This window comes from Bemisia tabaci, chromosome 3, assembly GCF_918797505.1.
Source record: "Bemisia tabaci chromosome 3, PGI_BMITA_v3".
Taxonomy (NCBI): Eukaryota; Metazoa; Arthropoda; class Insecta; order Hemiptera; family Aleyrodidae; genus Bemisia; species Bemisia tabaci.
In genome coordinates this window covers 13,699,331-13,726,056 of record NC_092795.1, presented here as the reverse complement: position 1 = coordinate 13,726,056, position 26,726 = coordinate 13,699,331, and the positions used below count along the sequence as shown (strand labels likewise).

Sequence of the window (26,726 nt, the reverse complement as noted above, 5' to 3'; positions counted from 1 at the left end):
GGAAATGGCTCTTATTATACCTGGTGTTTTTCCTCTATTTTCTTTTTTTTTAATATGGAGAGTCGGGCATAAGAGCACAATTACCATGCTGCGAGTATCTTTTTCAGTAAAAAAGTGACGGTAAATCATCGTTTCCCAGAAATGGAAACGATATCTCCAATCCAACGTTGCGAAATCGACTTGAACAATTCAATATTTTACAAGAATCACTGAAAAAAAATGGTTTGCTGTTTTAGCACCTACGATGCTAAAAATGTGTCTGGTGATCCTAAGATGCTGCCCTGATTGACCAAGCAGTTGACTTTGCATTCACAGGATGTACAGTTAACTGCAGGGGCAGTAAAGGCGGCATCTTAGGATCACCAGACACATTTTTGACATCCTGGGTGCTAAAACAGCATATTATTTTTTTCAGTGATGAGACTGTGCAATTTTGGCTGATTTTTCCGTATAATTTGAAAAATACTCGCCAGAGTTTTCAGTTGGAATGCTCAACGGTTCTTCAGTAATTAAACACGTCGCGAAAGGAAATTTTGCAGTGTTGAAAAGTAGTTTTCGCACGCGTTCTTTCGTATATGAAAAACGATGATATATATCTGAGAGAAAAGAAGCACTAGCGCACGAGCGTAAATTTTTCTGGAGATCAAGTGTTGAAAAGTTGGGTCGAAAGTCAAAGTTTTTGAGTTTTTGACGGAAAACATGTTCCGCTGTTCTAAAGAATAATTTGGATCCGTAAGCGCAGCCGGGAGAGAAAGAGAGAAAACAAACAACTATGGCAGAAATACGTTTCACTTAATTTATTTGTTTCCTCAACAAATTGTCGCTCTTCTAACGTAAGAGCGTATCGCCATTGCCACGTGACCCGTGTTCTACATATAAATCCATGCTTTCTGCGGCTCTTGCAAAAATTAACAAAACGCCCTCAAGTCAGAGGAGCGGCGAAATCGATGATCCGGAAAACTTACGAGTATTATTTTCCTGGAACAATATTACAAAAGTACTCCGAGCTCGAATGGCGCGAGAAAGTAAAAATACCGTCAAACCATTCATTCGCGATCAGGAACCTTTATTGTTCTCCTGCGAGAGTGACGAATTGAAAACGAACGCCATTCCAGCCACAAGACGCCAACCGACGCAAGCTAAGCTGCTGACAGGTCTAATTTCTGCTGAAAGATGCACGTCTCCTTTCAGCATTCCGGACGCGTCGCTACCTCATTTTCCTCTCCTCACTTAACTATGGTGTTGCCGATATTTCCAGGTGCTCCCGCAGTAAAAGGGCGCAAACGAAAGTCGTAATTTTAATTGAAATTTCGCAACGCTGCGACTCGGCTCGAAGTCCTAACGTCCTAGGGCACTTTAACGAAAATCAAGCAGCTCGAAATTAATTTGACACGTAATTATTTCCCGAAAGCAGTGGAATAAGTCCGGCTGCCGCGTTTATTTTCCGGAGTTGTTGTTTTTGCGTCTCCCGTTATAGTCTCTAAGAAAATAGACGGTGCACCTCTGGCCGTTCTATGTTTTTTTTTCCAATCCTTGGAGAAGTTGCATCTGTTCACTGGAGTAATTTAAGCAAAAACGTTCTTAAATTTTCGGCCAATAAGATTTTTTTCTTGTTAAAGGGACGGACACTTTTATAAACCTGCTTCTTTGATGCTTCTTGATTCTAGAAGAAATTTACTTAACGATTAGTGCTAGAATATTTTTACCCAAATCAAAGCTCCTATTTTTCAGTTTTGTTTAGATGCGTGCGTAGTTCCCACTTAAGTTGTGTAATTCTTTTCTCCTACAGAGACCGCACCATAATTTTAGATGAATTTGGATAAAATGAGTAGTGTTCGAGTGATCTGCTTATCAAAGGAGAGTCAGCTTGTCAAAAGGCAAATTTTAGCAATAATTCTCCACACCTGAGCCCTCGATTATGACTCACTCCACTCCAGGAAAACTTTCAAGAGCGGATATTGAAAACCTCAGATTTATGGCATCATTTGGACATCAACAGCTTTTGTTTGCAACAAAAATCAAGGACATCGGCCCGGCGGTTCCTCAAAATTAAGGAACACAAGGTTTCGACCCTTGCAGTTTTATTTATGAGATTGAGTTTGATCAATTTCAAAAATCGCTCAACTGACGAACGATTTGCGCACCATCGTCTGTGTTTTTTGCCTACGCGGCAAAATTGAAAGCGACTTTCAAGTGGACGATATCGGCCGATTGCCACCCTTGGGGGTTTTAAGATTCTAATTTACATTAAAAGGCGTGAATATTGCGTGTCTATTTTTTATATATTAATCACCAATACACCTTCTATTTTTTAATACCCTAATTTATTCGGACTGATTCAATTATTTCTCGCCGAACTAAAATGCCTACTCTCATAACTCTTCGCTGCAATGAAGCTAAGCTCATTGACATAACGGATTCGAGAAAGGATTTGCGTGGAGGTGCATAATTTATCTAACCAAGTCACCTGGTTAATAATTAAATGGGTATCAGCTCTGACAAACCTTTGCGAGGATAAATAAAGGGTGTCTTTCCGGGTACATGAAAATCCCGAGAGTATAAAATATTCATTCTCCAAAATGTGCATAAGGGGGCTCTAGGCTCTACCTTCGGTGCGTCGGCGGCGTTTACTAAATCCATGCCAGGAGGCTTAATTGTTACTGAGATTCAGATAATCTTTTTTATTAAGAGATGCAAATTCTGCGAGAAAGGGAAAACATGTTGCCAAAGTTCCTCTCATTTTCCTCCTTTTCAGTCACAGAAGAGAGGACAAAACATTTTTATAATTCGATTTTTTTTTTCATTCATTTTTTTAAATACTGCATACTGTTGGTTTCCTGATCATTGCATTAAGCTGGGAATAACCTTCGAGAGAGCCGTGATAGTTTCTGGTTCGTCCGGTGGATGCATAGCGCGAAGATGCATGCATTTTTCTTTCCGACAAACCTTTTACATAAGCTGACTATTCTCTTTAACTTGCACTTTAATCGTGATTTTATAATCAAGAGTGATGAAATTTAAATAGACTTCATTAAATTTTTATATTTGAAAATTAAAACACAGGAGAATTTGTGAAATTGGCCGACAGGAAGAGAAATGAAACTCGGCAAATATATTCGGTCTTAAGTTTGTACTGCGCTGCATTTTGACACCTTAAATTCGGAGGACTGTTTCTCTGTAACGAGCGGAGCCAACATTTTTTGTATAACTTTAAAGGAACCGTTTGAGAAACATGATGACACTCTGTAAAACCAAGCTGAGATTCTTTCGAATACCAAAACATAGAGAATAAAGAAAAAATTATCACAGGAAGAGCACAAACACACCAGGATATAAACAGTGAGGTGGAAAAGGGTACTCAGATGAGACAACGGTAAAATAATGGGGAAATGCTCCTTTGGAGAATAAACTTGGATACGAAATTGTCTCTATGCGAGGCCCCCACGTATGAAAGAGTTCAAAAATTTACCGATTTTCGCTGTAGACTTAAGAGCGTATATTACAGCATTTTTCTAAAAGGAATAGGGGAGGTGGACTAAAACCTAATGACTCTTCCTCTTATGGCGTTTTATGTCTCCCACTGTCATTTACATTTATAGCGCTACATATTTCCAGGTAAAAATTTTCATTTTCAAATTTTCATTTTTTCATTTTCATAATGATCTGAGAGAACCATATCGTCGCAATATGCTTTACTTTGTTAGCCTGAGTTCCCAATGCAGTAATTTGCTGAAATCATTCTGATAAATGTAGGATTATAATTACTTTCAGTTTTTGCTGTAATGAACATTTGAAGAAAAAAAAAAAATAGAAAAAACAATTGTCACTTTTGTTACGGCATTTTTGTTGAGACCTCGGGGCAAGGGAGAAGAAGCGAAGTAAAGGGAACTTCAGTTACCACTAATCCTCACGAAGTCATGATTCTATGTTCCAATTTTAACTTTAGGACAATGGGTCAGTTGCGCTGATCACAGAATCGTGTTTTGATTTTCGATTTTTGCAGATCAGCTAAAAATAATAAGATCTGTACAAACAGCAACTTTCTACGTTCAATATTAACCGAGCTATCACCCATTGAAAAGTCGGATTTTTGACGTCATCCATCGCGGTAGTGACACCCTTGGTTTCTTCCATTTTGCTTTCATCCGAGTTTCACGTTGAGTAACCAGTGCAAATGTGCGTCACACCGACTGATGAAAGCAAGGTGGAAGAAACCAAAGATGTCAATACCGCGGTGGATGATGTCAAAAACCCGATTTTTCAAAGGGCGATATCATGGTTAAAATTGAACGTAGAAAGTTGCTATTTGGACAGATCTTATTATTTTCAGCTAATCTACACCAACCAAACATTGAAACATGATTCTGTGACCAGCGCAATCGACCCATTTGTAGAAATTGAGTACAGGACTTTAAGTCGACCTTTTAGAAATTTTTGAACCCTCTCAGTAATAATTGGCCCGTGCGCAGGCAGAAGAATCTGTTGAAAGAGGACGTGAGACCATTTCACACTTAAAGCTGGACGAAGGCAGAACGTAGTTTTTGCACAAGTAACAGTACAGAAGAGGCACACACCAAATACGCATGAAAACAAGTCAGACGACTGAGAAGAATGCGGTTCTGAGAAGCGAAAAGAAAGCTAGTATAATACCGATAGTATCGTAGACAGTGCGCACATCCATTTTAAACGTTCCAACAACAGAACCGGAACGTAACAATCTCCGTGACTGTAACACCTAAAACACGGTCTGACACAATAAGCCGTTTCCAGTCAATGGATCTCATAAAGAACTGTACACATACAGAAACAGCAAGGATGAATAGCGACCCTCTTTAGTATCCTGGCAACCGAGAAAACTTTTTTCTGCGGGGAAATTTTTTTAATAATATATGAAATTTTTAAATTTTTTAAAATTTTCAATAATAATTTTTTTTCAAATTAATGGAATTTTACAAATTATTTTATTGACAAGAAATACGGTTATTAACGACAAAAGCACAGTTATTAGATACGACTGTGATCTACAATGTCTTACCTGCATGTTATCTATCTCCAACCCATCCAAAATGTGTTATAGTGTACACGGTCTAAAGGCTCGTGCCATTCTCATTGCTTTTTTATTTATAATTATTTTTACAACTTTTTCAATCTGAACTGAATTGCAAAGATTGTGTGAAGTTTTTAGAGCGGTTTTTTTACTGCACGTGTTAATGTGTAAATGAAAACAAATTCTGCTAAGTTTGCATCTAGCAGGAGATCGTTTGAGCATCGCACATAGAAAGTTCTATGAGCGATATTAAAGTTGCCAAGTCAAATCCCTGGGGATTGTGAGCTTGCAAATCTTGTTGTAGGTGTGGGTTGTTGTGCGGTGAACCTGGTCGATAAGATTGCACTGAAAGTTTGTGCAGTCACACACACATACACACCAAAAATAAATCAAAAATGTATTTGTATATTACGTACAGGGAAAAATGACACGTTAAGGTTTAAAGCACCGCTGCATATTTAAAACGAAATTGTAGGACAATGAAAATGGTTTCTAATAAGGCAGGTTATTGAAATATACAGTCAGAATAGGTCGTTGGAACAGAAAATTATCATGTAGTAACACATAATTTTTTATTTATCAGAAATTATGTGCCTTAATCCAAAAAAAAAAAAAAAATGATTTAAAACGACTTACCGATAGTGAGATGATTTTATCAAAGAGCATTATTGCTGGCATATGAAAATCAAATACGAAATACTGTGAACAAAGAAATCCATGATATTATGAATGTAGCTCAATCCATTCAAGTTTCATACTTTTACATCATATATACTCAGTTTAGTTAACATGAATTATTTCTCTTTTTTTTGCAGGAAAAATACATTCCTAAGACGTTGTGCTCAGATGGAATCAGATCTGACATTTTTCCTGTCCACCCACAAAGCAACATCAAGAGAAGGACTGAAAAGAAGCTTCTTTTGCGCTTTTGGAGCGTGAGCCACAAGCAACTATTCAAGCTCCTGAGTAGCTCACTTTGCCTACTCGTACATCTGAAGGCGAAATGCATCGGGCAAAAACGTCCGTGTCGTCAGTTAGTGCACTTCCACACTTTATTTCTCTTCAAAAACTATTGGTGGGTATAATGTACACGAATTATTTGGCCTTGATAATTTCCGTATCCGCAGAGAGAGATGATACTACGGTGATAATACGGGACATTAAATTAGGGAGAGAGAGGGGGACAGGGAGGGGGAAGAGGGGGAGAGAAATAAAAAAGCTATGATCATTTCAGGATATCAAATGAAAATTAGGACGATTTTCTATTTTCAAAATATTGGTAAAAAGACAAAGGTGTGTGAGACTCGGGATATTTTAGGAGATTTCGGCAAAAGGAGCGAGACAAAGGACCTTATTCGTCCTGATGTGTTTATCTATAATGATGACCTGAATTGACCAAAATCATATCGACGGCGTGGGTCCGAAATCACGCGTCTTGCTTGCAGCGTTTGAAAATCTCCGCCCCTATTTTATTTGTTTGAAGGAGAACATATCGATATCATGCCCTCAAAGTTTTCGCAGAACTTTCTTCGAATGATGAAGCAAAATTAAAGCAGTTTTCGAGATTTGCCGTTGAGTAATTTTTCACTTAAAAAATAAAATATGAAAGGGAGCCTGCCGCGTCGCAAAGAAAGATACGTGGTTGTGGACTTACGCCTTCGATATACTTGACGAATATATGTTCGGTACAATAATTTTTGAGGGCTTGGAAAATATTCTAAGACCAAAATGAAGGTCGAAGGAGGAAAAATTCTTCAGACCATACTCGATCAGAACATGGCATATCTATCGATATAATCGATGTATCTGTCGCAGGCAATTAGCAATCGCCGGCAATTTGCAAGCGGTTCACACTTTGTTTCAATAAATCGCAAGGATGCGCATCGGCATAATGCAATTTTTAAGGGTTACGGTCTTCAAAAGCATGAGCTCGACTTGAAGCGCCTTCATTTTTTGTGATACTGTACGCTTTGTCACGAAGTTAGTTTAGTTGCCTGTCCGATCTCAACCCAACTATAATGTCACAGAGTTCACTACACGCTCTACTAAGTGTGCATATTCCTGTCATGTTTTTAAGGATGAAAAAGTGTCTATTCACATTACAGGCAACATAATCAGCACTCTAATCTTGTCATTTTATTTTTGAATTTTATGATTTTCTATATTTATTCACCACCGGCTTGTAAATTGCCTGTGATTGCTAATTGCCTGCGACATATCGATGTCAGGTACACTTATTTCCGATAGCATATTTCTTTGAAATAAAATTAAGGTGATGGGCGTTAAGTCCATCGTCAATAATTAAGATAGCCAAACCTATATTGGATGAGATTCTGGTCTTGAAGATGATAGTGAGTATTTCGTCGGTCTGAAATTTGTCACTCACCTCGTTGTAATAAGGGCAGTTGGTGCTTTCTTTGACACTTGTGTATTTCTTAACGTCCCCGACTTGGACGCAGACGACCGGGTCCATGTTGAGCCCTGCCAGCTGACGCGCCTCGATTATAGTGATGCAGATCTGGAAATCCTGAGCTTTCAGCAGACTTTGACATTCGTCCGGCAGTTTTTTCAACTTACTGAAAAGTAATGGAAGGCTCGATATTAAAAGTCGTGTAGGCATTCGATTACAACGTAATAATATTGTATTTGATTCAAAAGATCTTTTTTAAATTTGTCACGCATATACAGCAAATCTGAACATTATTTGGAACTGTAAAGAAATATTATAAAACGGACCGACAAATAAACAAAAAAACAAATAACAAAAAAACAAACAAACAAACGAACGAACAACGAAAACTAAACAAACGAACAAACGAACAAACAAACAAACAAACAAACAAACAAACAAACAAACAAACAAACAAACGCTGCGTAGGGAAATTAATCTCGCAATAATTTACAACTAGTCAAGGTATAAATGGGCCTGTTGCATGCAAGAAATACAGCCGTGCGAATAGACTTTTCGGAGGTTAAATGACACGAAAATTACGATGGTCACATTAAAAAAGTCTGAAATACACTCCTTACTGCGCAATTTGTGTTGTTAGGAACGCGCTTTTTCAAATTTCCCGCGTCTGGGGGCAGTTTTCTAACGGAAACAATTAACGGCAACTCGCGGCTATTTCCGGTCAACTAAAACTGACAACATAACCTAAAAATCGGAGCTCGTGACATCGTGAAATGAAATGTAGAAGGATTGCGTTGGATATTTAAAAGTTGATCGATTTGGTTACCGTATAAAGCGTATATGGACCACTGTAGGAGATCACGTTGGGTTTGTAAACAAACTGAAGGAATGAATAACAACAACAACAACGACTCGGCATCTTCCGGAAATCACCGAGCCCGCCGTTTGCTCGTTTCCGGTGATTAAAAAACTGCCCCCAGACGCGGGAAATTTGAAAAAGCGCGTTCCTAACAACGCAAATTGCGCAGTAAGGAGTGTATTTCAGACTTTTTTAATGTGACCATCGTAATTTTCGTATCATTTGACCTCTGAAAAGTCTATTCGCGCGGCTGTATCTCTTGCATGCAACAGGCCCATTTAATCGCTACGCAACATATTATCTATTCAGAATGTTCGAGGAAAACAAATGTCACGACGGAAAGCCTGGAGATTAAGTCTCACGAGAGATGTAAGTAGTGGAAATAAACATTAGCTGAACGATAAAAATGCAAATAACGTTTTTGGTATGATCTGACTTAATCGTGCGTGAAAAACAGATCTCATAGCAAACCCTCTTTTTCAAACCAGCAAAAATTAAAATTCGCTGTTCAAATTAGCAGCATGGCAAACATTGTAAAATAGGATCAAACTTTTATTACTTAATCTAGCGAATCACTGTTAAATATGAATGCTCCATTACCTCCCTCATGAGTTCCAAAATACGTTGAAGATACTTTCAGGATAGCTCATACGTTTCGTAGTTCCTCTCGCGAGAGAACGTAACTACATTCCGATGTTGCCAAATTTCTCCCCGCAAATTTCGATGTTACCGGGAGAATTTTGGGCATTTCTAACTCAAAATTTCACGGATTTTTCTTCTGATCTCAAGCAAAAATTACACAAATTTCGGACGAAAATAGCACGGGTACACTTTTGTAAAACATTGAATTGTTTAAATGAATTTTGCGAAGTTTGAATGAAGTTACGTTTCTTCGTCCGAGGAACGACGATTTTACGCTGTTTTACGCTCTCATGAATGAAGCGGTCATTAATATTATAAGCTGCGCTGTTGAGAGGCAAAAACAGTCAAAATATTCAATTCCCAGCTCTGGGACTTCTCTTTCCCCTTCTTGTACTCCTCTTACATAATATGTATACTGCCGTGCTTAGGAAAAACGCCGTATGAACCTTCAGGCGTTGCCAAATTTTCGTTGGTTAATCACGAATTTTCGGGAAAATTTGTAAATATTTTTCTTCCAATTTTTCAGATGACTTTGTTCGAAATTTTACCCAGATTTCTTGACAATCTCGCGGAAGAATATTCATAACTTTCCTTAAGAATAAACATTTTATCGAAGGAAATTTGGCAAATCTCGAATGTTCATATGGCGTTCTTCCGTAGCACGGCAGTATACTGCTTGTACCACCTGTTTTTTGTATCGTTATCCACATTTTTCTCTCCCCCCCCCCCACCTTCCTCTCTCTCTCTTTTTGAACTCAATCAGGACAATCATTATGGCGTGAGCGGTTTGTCATTAAATTATTCAAAACAAGGTTAGACCCGAGAGCTCGAATTAGCTGTGCGTCGGGAGCAGTTGTTTCCTCTCGGATTTTAAAGTTGAAAACTTTTTCACGATAGCCGTACGAAAAGAAAACACCGTTCTATCACCCAGCTGAGTCGCAGCGTTGATCACACTCTATTTAGGGGGAAAGTTCGAGAAAATTATTCTCAGAATTAATTTTCGACAAAGTCCAAATTAATTGATCAACAAACTTCGATGAGAAAAAGTAGTAAAATTAACTACGGTAAGGGTTTTACAAAATGTAGGGAACTTCGTCTCTGAAAACTTCACCTCCAGCTAAAAACTAACTTTTATCTTCATTAGAAATTCGTCTGGTGTCGTTTTAGATTTTCTTGAGAAGAAAATTCACGAAACTGATCGATCAATTTTAGAACAAACAGAGAAATAATCTTTCACGAGTTTTTAAAGTCGCAGTAAGTAAAGCTCAAAATAAAACACAAATATGCACATCAGAAGATTTTTAGCAGTTTCTTAAAAGAATGAAGCCATTTCAGAAAAATTACGAAAAGGTGATAAACGAAATGCTGATTTCGTGAAATGTACTACAATATCAGTGTAAATGAGGGGCTTGGAGGATAAGGCGCATGAGTGCAGATTTTTCTATTTCGAGAAACACGTGTTTAAAGTTTCGAAATTACATGGATCTTTATGGCAGAGAGAAAGTTCAAACTGACTTTTTGATGCTTAAAAGTTGGAATTCGGAAGCGAATTTTTCACAGAAAATGCATTAAGACTGGTTTTACTTGAAATCATAAATATCTCAATTTTTTCATAAACTGCGATTATGCACCTTGTCCTCCAAGCCTCTCAAATAAATTCGAAGATTGCGTATACAGATCCCAGCAACTAAGATTTATGCATTGTGTATCTCACTAGTTTAATAGTCACGTCAATTGAAAACCATGCAATTTAAAATTGAAAGTTTCTTAGGCCAATAAAATGTCTTGCGTAGAACATAATAAAAAAAATCATTAACCGATAAAAAAGACACAGATTCGAACTGACAACCGAAAATTCGTGAATGCATCAATAAAGATACTTGTTTCTATTAGAAAAATGGGACAATACAGAAAAATTATCTTCGTATTGGTTAGGCTAGGTTGAGAGCCTCGAAAGAAAGGAAAGATAAGAAAAACAAAGAATAGTTCGTGATATTTAGATTAAAATTCTGGCGAAATTTGGTGAGATGCTTACATTTTTCTCTCGTTTATCAGGGTCTTTTTTATCATTCTTTGCAGTGAATACTTGGAATTCTGGAGAAATAAACCTGCACTATCGCCGTATTTTACGGATAAAGCATACTCTCACTCTTTTTCCTTGTTTTACAATTCTCTGTGATGCATTCCTAAAATCATCGTATAAAAATCTCTCTCGGGGTTTCTCAGGCGATCCATTCAAGTCTCAACTTTAAAATCTGGAAAAGCGGTCGGGGGAATAGGACAATGAAAAAGAAGAAAATGATCAAAGTAGAAATGCCGTCGTTGTGAAAAAAAAGGATTAAGAGTAAACGGATGAAAAAAAAGCCTTTGCGGTTTAACTCATTTAATGAGGAGTCCCTCGTAGATATTTTGTTTCTGCTCATGGGACCGAACAAGATACTTTAAGAAGTATAAAAATCCTGACAAATGTTCTTGTTAGTTTTTAATTTTTCTCTCTTACCTTTGAATTCTCGATGGAAACTCCGGGTTGGAACAAACTGATTCGTTATCTGATGATATAGATGTGACGCTTGTTGTGCGTCTAATGACAGGTTCCGATTGGCCCATCTGAATATCCCGTTGACCATGACTGTCGTCTCTTATGAGTTTTTCCTTGTCCTTAGAAGGCCTTTGTTTTCCTAATTTCATCAGACTTTTAACACTGTTTTTCAGGGTTAGCCTGAAAAAATAAACACGGGATAGAATCATGCTAATATTTATTAGTAAAAATTCATATTTTTACAATTTGGAATAGATTTCTTCCAGCAAAATTGGTTTAATTTTTTCCAAATTCGCTAATTAAGTTTTAAATGTCTTGCAGTTTTAAAGTATATCGATGGTGAAACTACCAAACCACGTATCTCGGTTTGCGACGTCGCAGACTTCCTGTCATACTTTATTTTTTAAATGAAAAACTACGTAACGTCCAGTCTTGAAAATTTCTGTGATTTTTCCTTTTCGTGCGGAGAAAATTCTGTGAAAATTTCAAGGAATGATATTGATTTGGTCTACTTCAAAAAAATAAAATGTGAGCGTAGATTTTTAAACACCGCAAACGAGATACGTGGTTTGGTAGTTTCACCGTCGATATGCGCTTTCTTCCGAAATCGTTGTTTTTTTTTTTTATTTTTAAGTTTGAAACCACTTTGAACCATCTTGAACCAATTTTCAAAATTTCGTATCATTTTTCAATATCCGTAATGCTCGATGCAGAATTTGACGTATTTCTGCCAATTAAACGGAATTATGTGCATTATGACGTGAGCCCTGTTATGTATATGTCCTCATGGGCCTCAGGGCTCATATCTTGATGCACATAGTTCCGTTTGGCAGAAATAGTCCAATTCGTCGTTCCTCTGACGTAAGGTTGTATCTCAGTTTACGCACGTGATCCTTTTTTTTCGGTGATGTAAAAAGAAATTACCTTTTTTTCGGTGATGTAAATAGAAAGTACCTTTTTTTCTCCGGCGACTTTTCGGATCCGGAGTTGTAGGGTGAGCTTTGAGGGTGGAGGACGAGGTCAGGCTGATCTAGAGAACCCATTTGCGAGCCGACGCTGTTCCTCCTGTCCAGGAAGTTCCGCTCCAAGTGCGCGATGTTCTCCTCGACTCTCATGAGCATTTCCTGATCGGTGTCCAGGGTTTGCGAGCCCACCCAAGAGCTGTAGGTCGTTGACGGCGTGTCCACCGGTGGTGTGTAGCAAACTTCAAATTCAACGCTAGCCTGTGGATCAAACATAGACGATGCATTAATAATCGAGTACTCAGCTAGACCACAAATCGCAAAGTCACGTCGAGCCACAATGGAGACGTTGCATGTGTGAGGAATTTGCGATTTGACTGTTGATTCTTATGTAAAAGTTCGCGAGAAAACACAATAGTGCCACTGCTTTTCTCAGAAATCAACTCCCAAGCTCAAAAAAAGCTCTCAAGTTGAGGCCAAAATGGAGGGGATATCCCACGCTATCCTGAGAGTCCACCTCTATATCAAGACGAACTCTCCATGCAAAGATAGGGAGCAAATACATTGACAGGGCTGCCACTTTAATTGGGGACCACATCAGAAAATGTTTTGGGGGCTTTAGGACTGTTAAATTGGGATTCATTGTGCTCAATTACTCAGGAAAATATGTTTTTCCTAAGCCTCTACGTCAATCTAGTGATATTGAATTTTTGGGAGAAGGGCCCTATCCCCCAATTATATGGGTCAACATTCCTAACAAGGGACGTCCAATTTTGGATATCATGGTATCGATATGGGGTAAAATTTGCCTATGTGAATTTGATAGAATATTTTCAAAATTTAACGGACACCCCAACTGTTAGAGGCACGACCCCTTTTACCTCCCGAGGGCGCGGTATCGAGTTGGGGAGAAATTTCAATACCTTATTGAGATAACTGTGCTGGTTACACTCTCAAATTTCCATCAATTTCCGATCAAATGGTGACTGGTGCGCACCATCTACCATCAAATTTCTGCGGCCTGCAAAAATTTGATGGTAGATGATGGAGCTGTGGGGCTCACCTTTCATCTGATTTCCACACAACCGTGCTTATTTCATGATTATTTCAATCAACACGCTGTTTTAATTAATTTTACTCATCAATCTAGATAACTCTCGACCGCCATCTTGGTCATAATTTTGATCGGAATTTGACGGAAATTTGAGCGTGTAACCAGGCCACAATGCCCTATTCTGCCGTGCGAGGGAAAATCGCCGTATGAGCCCTTAGGCGTTGCCAGATTCCCCTGAATAAAAATCAAATTTACTGGAATTTTTATTTTATTTTTTTGCTTCAAATTTTTCAGACGATTTTGTTGGCGATTTGGTCTAAAATACCTGAAAATTTCAAGGAAAAATATGAGTAACTCTCCTAAAAACATATGATTAATCCGGAGAAATTTGGCAACTATCGAATGTTCATACGGCGTTTTTCCTCAGCACCGAAGTAATCGACCCTGCAGTCTCCGACTTCATCCGACCTAAAATAACCGTGCAAAAAACCTGGTCCAGGTGGTCTAAAACACCCTGTATAAGTATCCACCGGCAGGAGTTTTGAGGTAATGCAATGTTGCAAGGTGCTTACTTTGAGCCTAATTCGGCTCTCCTGCAGATAAATGGCTTTGAAGTTTATCTGGCAACATCGCCGTAGCGCCCCGCCTGACCTCGAATAATTTATTATGGCATATCCCCAGGCGGAAACTGTGAGGGCGGGTGCATTGGCACCGGTGTATCTTTAATGGGCTACAGACCCGGCCACCTTTCAAACTGATTGTGAGCTTTCAATCAATGCCTTAAATAATTTCACATCCTCTACAACTTCTCAGGCCGGAAAAACGTAGAAGTACTCTGTTTTGAGTATGAAAATTGGATGCAGGGATACTCTCGGGGCAGTGGCTGTAAAATGGACTTCATTTTGCAATTGGGAACTACAATTTTTGGCTCGTCTATAAAAATGTTATGTGCATGGAGAGGCTAGTGGTACATACGCAATTTCTAAACTGAGCCAGAAACTGTAGTTCTTAACCGCAAAATGTGTTCCGAAAGTACATGCTCAACCAAAGTATACAGTCGGATTCCGGGCAAAAGAACGTAAAACTCAACCCGAAGACTAAAAATTGGACCACATTTTGCAATTAGGAATTACAATCTCTGGTCTATCTGTAAAAACACTTGGATGCATAGTGATACTAATGCTACGTACGTCTGCCACATACCAGTATTATAGCGTAAAACAAATGTACTCAAATATTTTCGAGACAGGAAGTTGCTTCGTTATCTTTTAAAAAATAAAACATGAGAGGAAATTAGGCAACGTACGGTGTAGTTAAGCTGATTCTGGTCAATGCCGTTAATGTCGTCCAATTAGCGGGCAGCAATGCTCAGTTGGAAATTCTTCAATAACTCTATCGATCTACGGCGGAAATGAGGAAACATCATTTCGCCTTCGCTGTGTCTCATAACATAACACATTCAATCAATCAGTCTATTTTGGACTAGGTGTGAGTGACTTAACCGTCCCGAAAATTTGCGCCTGAGGCAAAAGATTCTTTGGAATATTAGATTCAACTTGACTTCTACATCTCTACGCAGGCTTTGATTAAAATCATATTCAGCAAGAATCTAACTCCAGCTCATCCTCTTTAGTGATTGAAAATGGGGCTCGCGAGAATCCACTCCACAGCTCGTGCGGAGGAAGAGAATAAGTCATGGTAGGGTGCATTTTCAGCAGCGAATATGGACACAACAAATACGCAATTTTTTCCGCCATCAAGTCGAAAAGAGATTCACGCTAGACGATACGATACGCCAATGTGTGATATAAACAAAGACCACGCAGACTCGTATTGTCATTTTAATTAAAATGGATGAATCAACGTTCATCCCTCGTTCACTGATATTGTGGATACATTTATCGATGGAACAATTAAAAAGTGGTCTGCTTCGATTTCCAACGTTTCTTTTTTTTGCCTTTTTCGCTGATTTCACAATTTTGTAGTAATTTTAGTGTCCGACATGTTTCGATGTGAATTTTACAATAAAAAATCGCTAATTTAACCACCTTCATGGTTAAATTAGCTCTTCAGTGTAGTAAAATATACATTTGAAACACACCACACGTGAACACACGTTGAACACGTTTTGCCGGACACATTTTTGAGCAATAATTGTTAAATTAGCAATCCATTTTTTCCCGTGCGTTTTCATTTGAATGAATAATCAGTGAATAGTTTTTCTGACATGCTCATTATGCCGACATGCTCATTTTATGACATGCTCTAATATCACCGAGAGGTGCGGAAGCGCAATTTTTGTGCGTTACGCCTCTAGAGGTGTCGTCAGCTAAGTGGACGGTTGTTTACTTTCGGTTTGCAAGTGCCAACTTGAGCCTCTGAACAAAGCGGCGTTCGCTACTATCCACACTGAAAACATCAGTCTCATAATCGTATCGTAAAAAAACTACTTATCAGTCATGATTTGCGACTTTTTTGTGGTTGTGATTTCTGTGTGGCTAAAAACTAAAGCATTACAACCCTGGTAAAAATTGGCGATAGGAGCTGCGTCTCAAAATACCATAGGAGTTCTTATAGCCGACTGAAAAAGGCGATAGAAAATCATACGGCCGGGCTACACAAAGCGATAAAAAATTATACAGCCGGGCTATAGTTCTTATCACCGGGCTTTACACTTTATCGCCTGGCTGTTGCTTTTTCGCCATCGGCTGTAAAAGGCTATAAGAAATTGTGTAGAAATTCGTGTGCTTTGTAAATCCTTAAGTTTGTACGGAATCACCTTAATATTTACAAAACGCACATTATATTTTCCTTTACTACATATTTTTGTTCACCAATTACAATGAGAATAATCCATACAGAGTGTGCAAACATATCAAAGTCATGAGTTGAAAAACGCTGACTCCACGAGATTAAATATTCGAGCCTAACAAAAAGCGGATCGGCGGCGGACTGGCGCCTACAAACCTAACAGGGATACTTCACGCATTGCGCAATGCGTGAAGTATCCCTGTTAGGTTGTACGGCGCCTGGCTGCCCGCCCGCCGCGCCGCAGCGTACCACGGCGCTTCAAGCAACTATTTCACACCAGAGGTATTGCACAGTATCATACGAAATTGAAGGCGCTCCAACATATTAGGAATGGCAGGCGTCCTTCAAAAGTACGGAGCTTTCCTCGCAAAATAAATCAAGATACTACGGCCCAAAAAGAGAGCGGTAGTCCAAAAACTCACTAAGTCCTAGCATCCGTAATTAGTAACGTTTAGCATACACTTTATCGCCAGGCTGTTGCTTAATCGCCATCGGCTATAAAAGGCTATAAGAAATTGTGTTGCCGGCTGAGAGCTATTGGGATCTTACAGCGGCTTAGGTCTATGGTATTTTGGAACACAGATTCTACTGCCAATTTTTACCAGGGAAGGTTTGAAAGTATTAAAAAACTTATCTAAGCTTGTGTTCTTGCTTCTGAGAGAGTCAGATGTTTTCATGAGGATAGTAGTGACGCGAAAACGCCTGCAAAGCGAAAGTAAACAACCGTCAACTTAGCTGACGACACCTCTACAAAAATGTCATCGTTTAATACGTGTTTTCAAACTATGCCAATACGGATACTTGTAATTGCGCTCGCCCTTGTGTGATAAGTCGCAATGTTTGATAAGTCGCAACGCGTGATACGTCGCAATGTGTGATACGTTCATGGATAAAATTTCATAACAAAACAAAAAAGAAAAATCGAGAAAGAGGTCATCCTCAGCGGCAAACTTTACATAGAACTTGATCTACCTTGGTTTTCAATCCATATTTCACCGGAAAATGGGCAACTTTGAAACGTTGCACAGGCATATTTTAAAATTTGAGAGAAAAAAACCCGCCAACCGTAAAACTGGACCGCTAAGACCGATGAGGCCTTTTTTACAGAAAACACAGAAAGTTTGAGAATTTGAATGGTGGAGATAACTTTTTACGCACCAACAAGACGTCGCCTGAATAATATTGCCTAAGGAAAGAACGCCATATGAACATTCGAGAGTTGCCAAATTTCCTTCAATAAAATGTTTATTTTTGAGGAAAGTCATGATTATTTTTCCTTTAAATTTTCAGGAACTTTTGGTGAAATTGCAAATAACATTATCTGAAAAATTGGAAGAAAAATATTTGTACGTTTACCAGGAAATTCGTGTTTTAGAAATGGAAATTCGGCAACGTCTGGAGGTTCATAGGGCGTTTTTCCTTAGCACGGCAGAATAGGCGAGCAGAGGTGGCATGAAAATAAAACTTAATAAACAAAAAGCTGTTGAAAACAAAAGAATGGGATGCACGCGACATTGAGTCCGGCCCGCGCTGGGCGAAAAGGTGAATTAATAAAAAGGTAAACTCGAGATTGTATCTTCAGACAACATTGGAGCAGGAGCGGTGTCGAGTTTATGAATTAGTTATAAGGTGATTACGTCTGCTCAAGGAATTGTGCCCAAACCTTTTTGACACGCGTTTTTAAGCGAATTCTGTCCACTTATTTTCTCTCTTTTCGAATCCAAATGAGCTTGTAGGATTGTTCTTTAATGAGCATTCCTCCTTCCTTCAGCTTGCTTCCCAACACCCATCACCCAACACCCAACACCCAACACCCAACACCCATCACTCATCATCCAGGGTCCATGATCGTATTCCCCGATGTTCGGCTGGTTTGATTCGAAGTATTTTTTTTCAAAACGAGTGGACAATCATGAAATGAGTCTACAATAAATAAGAAAATGAGGGAAAATTCTTCTGTGAGAGGATTTACATATTGTGTGTAATGATTACACAAAAACTCAAAAAATTGAATGTTTTTTTAATGAAAATAATATTTTCAGCGCATTCTATTCAAAAATAGAACATGACCGAAATTTTTTCATACAGGGGTGGTTTCACGATAACTGAAATAGGTTTGTTGCCGTAACAGACAACATATTTTTCGGTCATATTTCTGGTAGTAATGTTAATCACTCGAATTTTTTTGCATTAATCTACACAGGGTTACGTATTATGACGCTTATCAACAATTTATTGATCTACTTTTCAATTTTAATATATAACTGGCCGAAAATGTACTGCCTGTTACGCGGTAAGAAGTCAGCGCAACAGACAGCACATTTTCGGCCATTTATATATTAAAATTGTCATTTTCTAATCAAGCGCGAAAATTTATCGGGATTCAATTGTTGAGACCATCTCATGTGTTGTCATTTTTGCTCATCTCATTTTTACAGTAGATCTATATGTGTTATAAATTGACCTGAAGGAAGAATTCTATGTACCTACCTACTCGTTACTCTTCAATGAACTTGGTTTATTTCTCAAAAATAAATCATCCCGAATACATCACAGCTCGTGAAAATAGGCAACACTGTAAAATTTTGCGGGTCAAATAATCCAAGCGCACTGGGTCAATAATGAGCAGAGAGCTTACGTGCTTAGTTATCAAGGAAAACTTTGCTCCCCCATCAAAAGATGAAACTAGGTATCAAAGCCTTAATTGCGCCATTGAACATTCAAGACGTGAGAACGCTTTCAACCGCTCAAGGTATCAGAGCTTTAATTCATAACCATCGGACGAGGAGTAGAAAGTTATGAACTTGAGAAGTTACTATTTCCATCCGCATATCATTTGGTCGTGGCCTTTAAAAACTATGACCAAATTCGGTTTACGCTTTGCCTCATTCGTGAAATCAAATATGTTCCCTGTATCACGGAGAGGCTGTATGGTATGTATAAAGATACTAAGATACGATAATTGCAATTATGTGTGTACGTGATTTTTGACCCTCGTAGATTTTCGGGCGTAGATAATCAAATTACTGGTGGCATAATTACTATGAGCTCTCTGACCCCCTAAATTTTCTTTTCTTGTCAAAGATCATGCTAACGCTCTAGTGGGCCCACGTCAATGATCTTTCCGGCTGTCGACAGGTGCTCCTCCACAGACAAGCCCGTTTATTTAAATTTCAAAAATATGACCAGGATAAAATGGATTGCATTTTGCAAAAAGGAACCACTAGCATTGCAATGTTGCTAAGATTGTGCAACTTCTTTTGTCTTGGAGGAAAAACCCGATTATCCATTAATAGTTTCTATTTTACTCGCCAAAACTGTAAATTTAAGATAAAAATTACCATCTAAATTTCATAGTTTTTCTCAATTGCCGCAATTTTATTGCAAAGGATGAAGTTGCACAATCTTAGCATCATTGCAATGCTAGTGGTTCCTTTTTGCAAAATGCAATCCAAATATTAAGCGATTTTGTGAATGGACCACTAGACAAGGTACGAATTTCAGCATTCTGATACATGTTTCTCAACCAAAATTTCACGTAGAACACGATACGCACAACGAAAATTACCAAAATCAACTCCTGACGAAGATATTTAATGATTCTTGATGCGTGAATTCAAACCACCCGCTCATGAAAACTCAATGCTCTACGTGATTCACATCGCGCGCTAAATGTTTATCATGACAGTCTCTGCGATGTAAAAATCTTCAACTTCAATCTTGACACTTTGGCTCAGCTATAGCAAATTACCAATAGTTTGAACAACACATGGTGGAAAATGAACATTGCTCGATTGAGAAGCTTGCTGAAACCGTTGTAGTGCGCGATTTGACTCACGTAGAGCTTTGAGTTTCTTGTGAGCGGGCAGTTCAAATTCCTCGTAATCAGTGCGAAATAAAAACGTTAATATCTTCGTTAGAAGTTGATTTCGGTAATTTTCGTAGTGTGAATCGTGTTCTACGCGAAATTCTGGTTAAGAAACATGTATCAGATTGCTTAAATTCGTACCTTGTCTAGTGGTCCATTCTCGCATTCAAGTAATGCAAATGTTCATGTTTTATTATGATTCGTTATGAATATCTACCGAGCCGATTTTCAGGATTTTTTTGCCTATTGATAAGAGATAATTTGTTGATGCCCCCGCTCTATTCAGACCAATTCAAAAGGGCTAGCAAAGCGAGCCTTATTTAGGATGAAGTCTAGTAGGATTCTACAAGAGGATAGTCAAAGCCATCAGAGTTTTGTTCACTTTCACTCAAAAGTCAAAAAGTAGTTTCATCTACTATACTCTTCTTCCTTAGCATTGATAGTCTTCTATGATCGGGAGACCATTCGCGAATTTTCCGTAACTCGAGGGAACAATCGAAAGTACTACAATTTTGGAAACCATTCAGTGGTGGCTACCTCAAACGATAATTTACGAGAAATCTAATGTTGCATTTGCTTTGTCTAGAATTATTCCCAAGTTCCTAAAAGCTCTCCAAGTTGATCGTATCTCGGACAAAGGCACTTGACTCCATTCCAAGGTCGCAAAACTGAATCGAACAATCCAATATTTTACTTACAAGAGTTTTACATATTTCTGTCTAAAATTTTACGGATTTTTGCGTTTGACCGATGGGAAAATTACAGAGATTTTCAGTTAGAAACGCTCATCAGTTTCGTAGTGAAAATATATGTAGTTTGCGGATTGAAAGTTTGATGCAACGTTGAAATAAAGTTATTGGTTCTTCCGTCTAAAATACAACAAGTTGAGGCCAGAGTAACAGGCCGTTGCTGAATTAAAAGAGAAATCACTCACATAATCACTTTGCAACACTTTTTACGCAAGGAGAGAGAGGGGGGGAAAGAGAGGGGAGTGATAGGAAGGGAGGGACGGAGATAGAGAAAGTAAATACGGGGAGGATTGTCAAAACAGGTCGTTGCGTTTTTCAAAATTGCGTGGCTTTTCCGCAAAAATGCGTCCCATCATCATCGCCTTCAAATTTCACAAATGATTGCACCAAGTCTACAGGTTGTTCAGGCGCTGCTTTGCTGCTTAAATTGTAATTAATCTGAGAGGTAAGCGGAACTGAGAAAATTGAATCTGATAAATGAGTATGAGTGTCATGACTCGGGGAAAAGGCGGTAGGATGGGGTGAAATGAACTTGTGACTACGCCAAAGTGTCTGCACTCTATGAGGCAGAACGGTGAGGAAAATAAACAAATTGATTATACCTCCAAGTTGCCAAATTAATAGAGTCGCTGAAAGAACTAATATCATTAAAGGAAGGCATTTTTACTTATCTCTGCAGATGGTACTTCGAAGTTGAGTACCTTAGCCACAAGTATAATATAAAATGGTGCCATAAAGTAGTGGTATATAATGGTATTAATTTCAAAGAATATTCTTAAAATTCTAAGAATACTCATAGGATATCAATTTTTGCTAATATAACTTTTAGTAGCATAGCTTGCTTGACCTGGAATTATTCACCTCTAATAAATTGATCAATTCAATGAAAAAATAACGCTAAAATTCTTTGCATATTTTTTTCCAATTTATTTTTGCTTTGTTCATTAAAATAATATATCTCTGAAAATGTATAATTTGACCTCAGAAAAAATAGAGGTGGATGGAGAAATTATGGGATCTCCCCAGCAATTACAGATTCCTCTTCTATGCCAAATTCAAAACAGCTCAAACATATGAGAACTCTATTTGCATTGATATTAACCCCGTTATTAAACTACCGAATAAAGTATCATTTGCAGAGCAAATACGCGTGAAAATATTTAATTGATTACACGAAAATACACCAGTGCATAGAAGTAATGTCATACTACATTTATTTATTAATTTGTTGTATTATTTACTGTAAAACTTCTCGAATTTTAGGAACATTGTTATTATAGATAAAATTCAGTGCAAATACAAACAAAAGGGTAGATCGTAATTTATTTACATGAGAAGGATGAAAGAATAAACCCCTCGGGAGATGGATCAGGCCTGGGGGGGAGGGGGCGTCTATACGGCTAGGTCCGTTGGAAGTGGCAAAACTCAGATGAGTTGTCAATAACGTTTATTAAATGGATATTCTAGTGTCACAATTATTAATACCGTGCGAAAATTGACAAGTGAGGATTTGAAGAAATCGGAACTGGGTTTTCGTTTTAACGCTGCTGTTCCCTAGGGTTGGCGGCATGGAAATACTTTCTGCATGAGTCGTCGTTTTAATTTTGTGGTAATATTTCAGAGAGCCAATATGCGTTTGCTTTGAAATCGATAATAAGAATAAATGGCATGCAAAGTGGAGCAAATAGACGGAAGAGGGCTCAAAGGGGCAGACTGGCTGTGAAGAGCTGCTTCGGTGAATCCGATTAACTTAAGCTTTGATCTTTGCTTTGAAAAGGGATAGCTTTTTTTCTTTAAAATGGTAACTTTTTTTCTCTGAGAACTCTTCATATTACGAACAAAGTTTGATAACGAATTTCAAAACAATGACTACTACCATCGAACATTTTTCACTCCGGTTTGGCACCTGAGGTATTTTTCATGTTCGAAAAAAACGAAATTTAAAAAAAATGAATTATTCACACGCATCTGTTACCCAAACCTGAATCTATGCTATCAACGGATCCAGACGCCTCAAACGGGGGGTAGGGGGCGCGTAAGGGAGGTTCAGTGGCCTCTCTCAGAAATTTTGCGCATTTTTGAAGCATCTGATATGCAGTTATAAAGTCAATTTCGTCGGGAATAATAACCGAATGTAAGCGTCTTTCCTTCTTCTGTCCTCCGTTTCTTGCTCCTTTCATCCTTCCTTCTCTTCATCTACCTCCTTTTTTATGGCGAACGGGGGGGGGGGGTGTTCGCCTCCTATGCCCCCCTAAAATAAACAATATTTTGTATTTACCGGGTTGATTGGAGGTACTTAAATGCTGATAAAGTGTAGTCATATTTTTGTTTAACTTCATGATCGGCTACTAATATGATTAAATCCATCATTTTTCATTGTTCCCGTTTAGTAAAAGAAAAGTTCCAAGAGCTTTGATCGATTTTCGTCGGTAAATTGCAAACATTACAGCGGATTTGCGGTCTGAAACTAAAGCTTTAGGGTGGAATTATTTCTCTCGCGTGGAGAAATTGACCACGAAAATAATTGTTACCGACAGTGCAGCAGGCGGAACTCAAAGGTGAAGGGTCGCGGCATTCCATTTTCCTCGATTCTGCTCAAAATGTTAGGAGATAATATATGCTTTTGATGAAAGAACGAAAATAAATCTTCAAATAATGTCTTCATCCCTTGATATCCACTCTTCAGAGGGCTAGGCTAGAAATATAGTTACGCTTTTTTTCAAGCAGAAAATCTGGTGTGCGGTGACGGGAGTCAATGCGCTGTAAAAGTTATGTGTGTGTGTGAGAGGGCTGTGCCGTTATGCTGTGAAAAAAGACCACATGAGTTTCCGGACGTTGCCAAATTTATTTTGATAAAATGTGGATTTTTGGAAAACTTATGTAAAAATTATCCCTGATATTATGAGAGAATTTTCTTCGCATTTCAATCAAATGATCTTGGAGAAAGAGAATTACACTACCGCTAAAAAAATTAAATTTTTTACAAACGATTGTCGTCCTCCGTGTGCTTTGACACCAGGAACATTAAATAAAAAATGGTGTACAAATATTAACTGTTATTTTCTCAATTTGTTAGGCCCCTCCTTGCCATCTTGTTGTTAAGCTGGTGCGCCACTTGAACGCTTTGTCACAAGTACACAATAATTCGTAAGGTAGGTTGACATAAAAAAGGCTCCCTATCGGCTGGGTGCTTAGTATTCATATTTTCTCTCAAAGCCAGCTATTTTATCTCGAGAACTTTGGCAATATTCGAATGCTCATACGGCGTTTCTCGCCAGCACGGAACTGTAGCGGAAAATTGGAACTTCTCGGGCAATAACACGAAGTTGAACCCGAGCATGTGCTTAGACTCCTTATTATTTTCTCTCGCAAGCCTTTCTTTATTCTCTCAACAACGCAGATGATGTTTTTTTCCTGATACCCTACTCCGTGCGGCGGAAGAGATTTCAAGCTACTCCACTCTTTTGCAGATTACATTGCTCTAAGACAACTTAAGCTCGACTCAGCCAAGTGATTGATGAAGCAAGGGTTTGCGAAATTACTGAAATGTTGGACGCGTGACAAGAAAATTGAAACAGCTGTGCTGCCATGCTAGGGAAAAACACCGTATGAACCTTCAGGCGTTGCCAAATTGACTTATACATAATATTAATTTATGGGAAAAGTTGTTATTATTTTACTTCCAATTTTTCAGACGTTTTTGTTCAACATTTAATCTGAAATATTTGAAAATTTCGAAGAAATATAGTCATAACTTTACGCAGCAATACATGTTTAATCCGGAGAAATTTGGCAACTCTCGGATGTTCATACGGCGTTTTTCCTCAGCACGGCAGTGTGGCTCGATTGAGTCGCATAGTTTGATCGGAACTTGATTGAAGCTTTGCTGGAAGCCTCATTGAATCGCAAGTAATCAATAATGGACCACCAGAGAGGTTAAGAAATTAAGCACTACACCACATATTCTCTCATCGATATTCGATGTTGAAGTATAAATAACGTTGGAAAATTGGAAACTTGCAAAATGAATTAGTAAGTGAGAAATAAACGCTTGTAGTATATACTGTTCATTTTCGAGGAAAATTATGGACAATTTGCCTAGGATTTTTCAAATATTTTAGATTAAATTGCGAATAAAATTGTCAGAACATGTGGAAGAAATTGTTCACAATTTTTCAAGTAAATTCAGTTTTTTATTGAAGGAAATATGGCATCGTCTGAAGGCTCATGCGGCGTTTCCCCTAGCACGGCAGCAAAAAACCATATATCAACGGTGAGACTACCAGACCATGTATCTTGTTTGCGATATTCAAAAATCTCCGATTCACTTTATTTTTCGTGAGGAGAGCAAATCGATATCATTCCTTAAAGTTTTCATAGAGTTTTTCCGCACAGAGAAGAAAAATCTCACAGGTTCTCAAGAATTGACGTTGAGTAGTTTTCCACTTAAATAATAAAGTATTTCAGGAAGTCTGTAACGACGTAAACCGAGATATGTGAGTTGGTAGTTTCACCGTCTATGTGGTTTCTAATACAAAATCTGAAGGTATGTGGTGTAGGGGGTGATACCACTATTTGACCTCCTGGGCGCTCGGTGTGCCTATTCAATTCATTGAAGGCGTTTTTATTCGCCGTCGCCTCTGGCTGAATTCCTACAAACTATCGTGCATGATGACAAGCAGATTTTCATTCGGAACTTTCCTCTTCAATTAATTTTTCGCATAAGATGTCTAAAAAATGCGATGCTACTCTAAGTGCATAGAACTACATCTACAAATTCCTGAATTTTCTCGAAGAATTTTCGCATTTCTTGGAAAACTAATGTTTCTCTCCGAAAATTGTTGCTCATCATGTGATTTGGCTAACTTAAAGAAGAGTATTAAAATTAATGTATGAAAGTTGACTCATTTTTATGAGAAATGAAGATTCATTTCATTCTCTCAAGAACATTTGCCGTTATTTACGACTATTTCAGACTTGCCGTGTGCGTTTTCCAATCTTTGGGGTTTGAAATCACCCCTAAAGACCTATAAATAACATACACAGACATCGATTCATTAAAAGAGTATAAAAATACATGAGATAGAAAATAATGACCTATTTCAATTGATTGTTTTTCATCTGAGTTTTCGAGTCAAAGAGCACCCCAACAATATGAAAGGCCAAACGATAAGTTAAGGTGATAATTTGCGGTCTAAATCAAATAACTGCCGCCAATTATTAAACGCTAATAACGTGCGACGAGAGAGTAGCGTTACCAGTTTGGGCAGATTTTAACGAATCTCTCCGCATAATCACTAGTGGCCTGGCGTGCTTTGCGATGTATCGATTGATTTGCCATTTTAAACCTACGGAAAAGGATCGATAAACAGGGTGTTCGCAGCGAACAACTTAATGATCGATGCTTTACCATAGCTTCAAATGGGGAGATATCGATACTCAATCATCTATACCTTGCCGCTGGTAATCACATGGTTGTATACCTAGATAATGTCATTATTGCCTCGGAAATGTGGGGAGAATGCGAAACTATGCCGACTGCAAGCAGAGGAGGAAAATAGATTTGATAAATAAATCGTTCCGTCTGTTTGACGCCATGGGGCAATCCACTGCCAAAATTAACCCGCAAATAATCTATTCCCCCCGTTTCATCTGTAGAGCCAAAACAACTTAAATTAATAAGCGTTAGCATTCGTTGGTCTCTTTTGTTTGGGGGTCACGGGTTAGGGGAATACGAAAGGCCATAGCAGTCCCGTTCGAAATCCGGGTGTTTGACGCACAATGT

At 38.3% G+C, this 26,726-nt stretch overlaps 1 protein-coding gene across 1 annotated transcript in view; it reads right to left on the bottom strand.

Moving 5' to 3' along the window:
• The window catches only part of mfr (ferlin family C2 domain-containing myoferlin misfire), a 141,327-nt gene that overhangs the window by 48,656 nt on the left and 65,945 nt on the right, over positions 1-26,726 (bottom strand). The window contains exons 5-8 of the mRNA XM_072297777.1: positions 12,452-12,720; positions 11,459-11,677; positions 7,434-7,623; positions 5,684-5,746 (exon numbers count right to left, since the gene is read on the bottom strand). Of these exons, the coding sequence (XP_072153878.1) occupies positions 5,684-5,746; positions 7,434-7,623; positions 11,459-11,677; positions 12,452-12,720 (741 nt within the window). The remainder of the gene's footprint in view (positions 1-5,683; positions 5,747-7,433; positions 7,624-11,458; positions 11,678-12,451; positions 12,721-26,726) is intronic.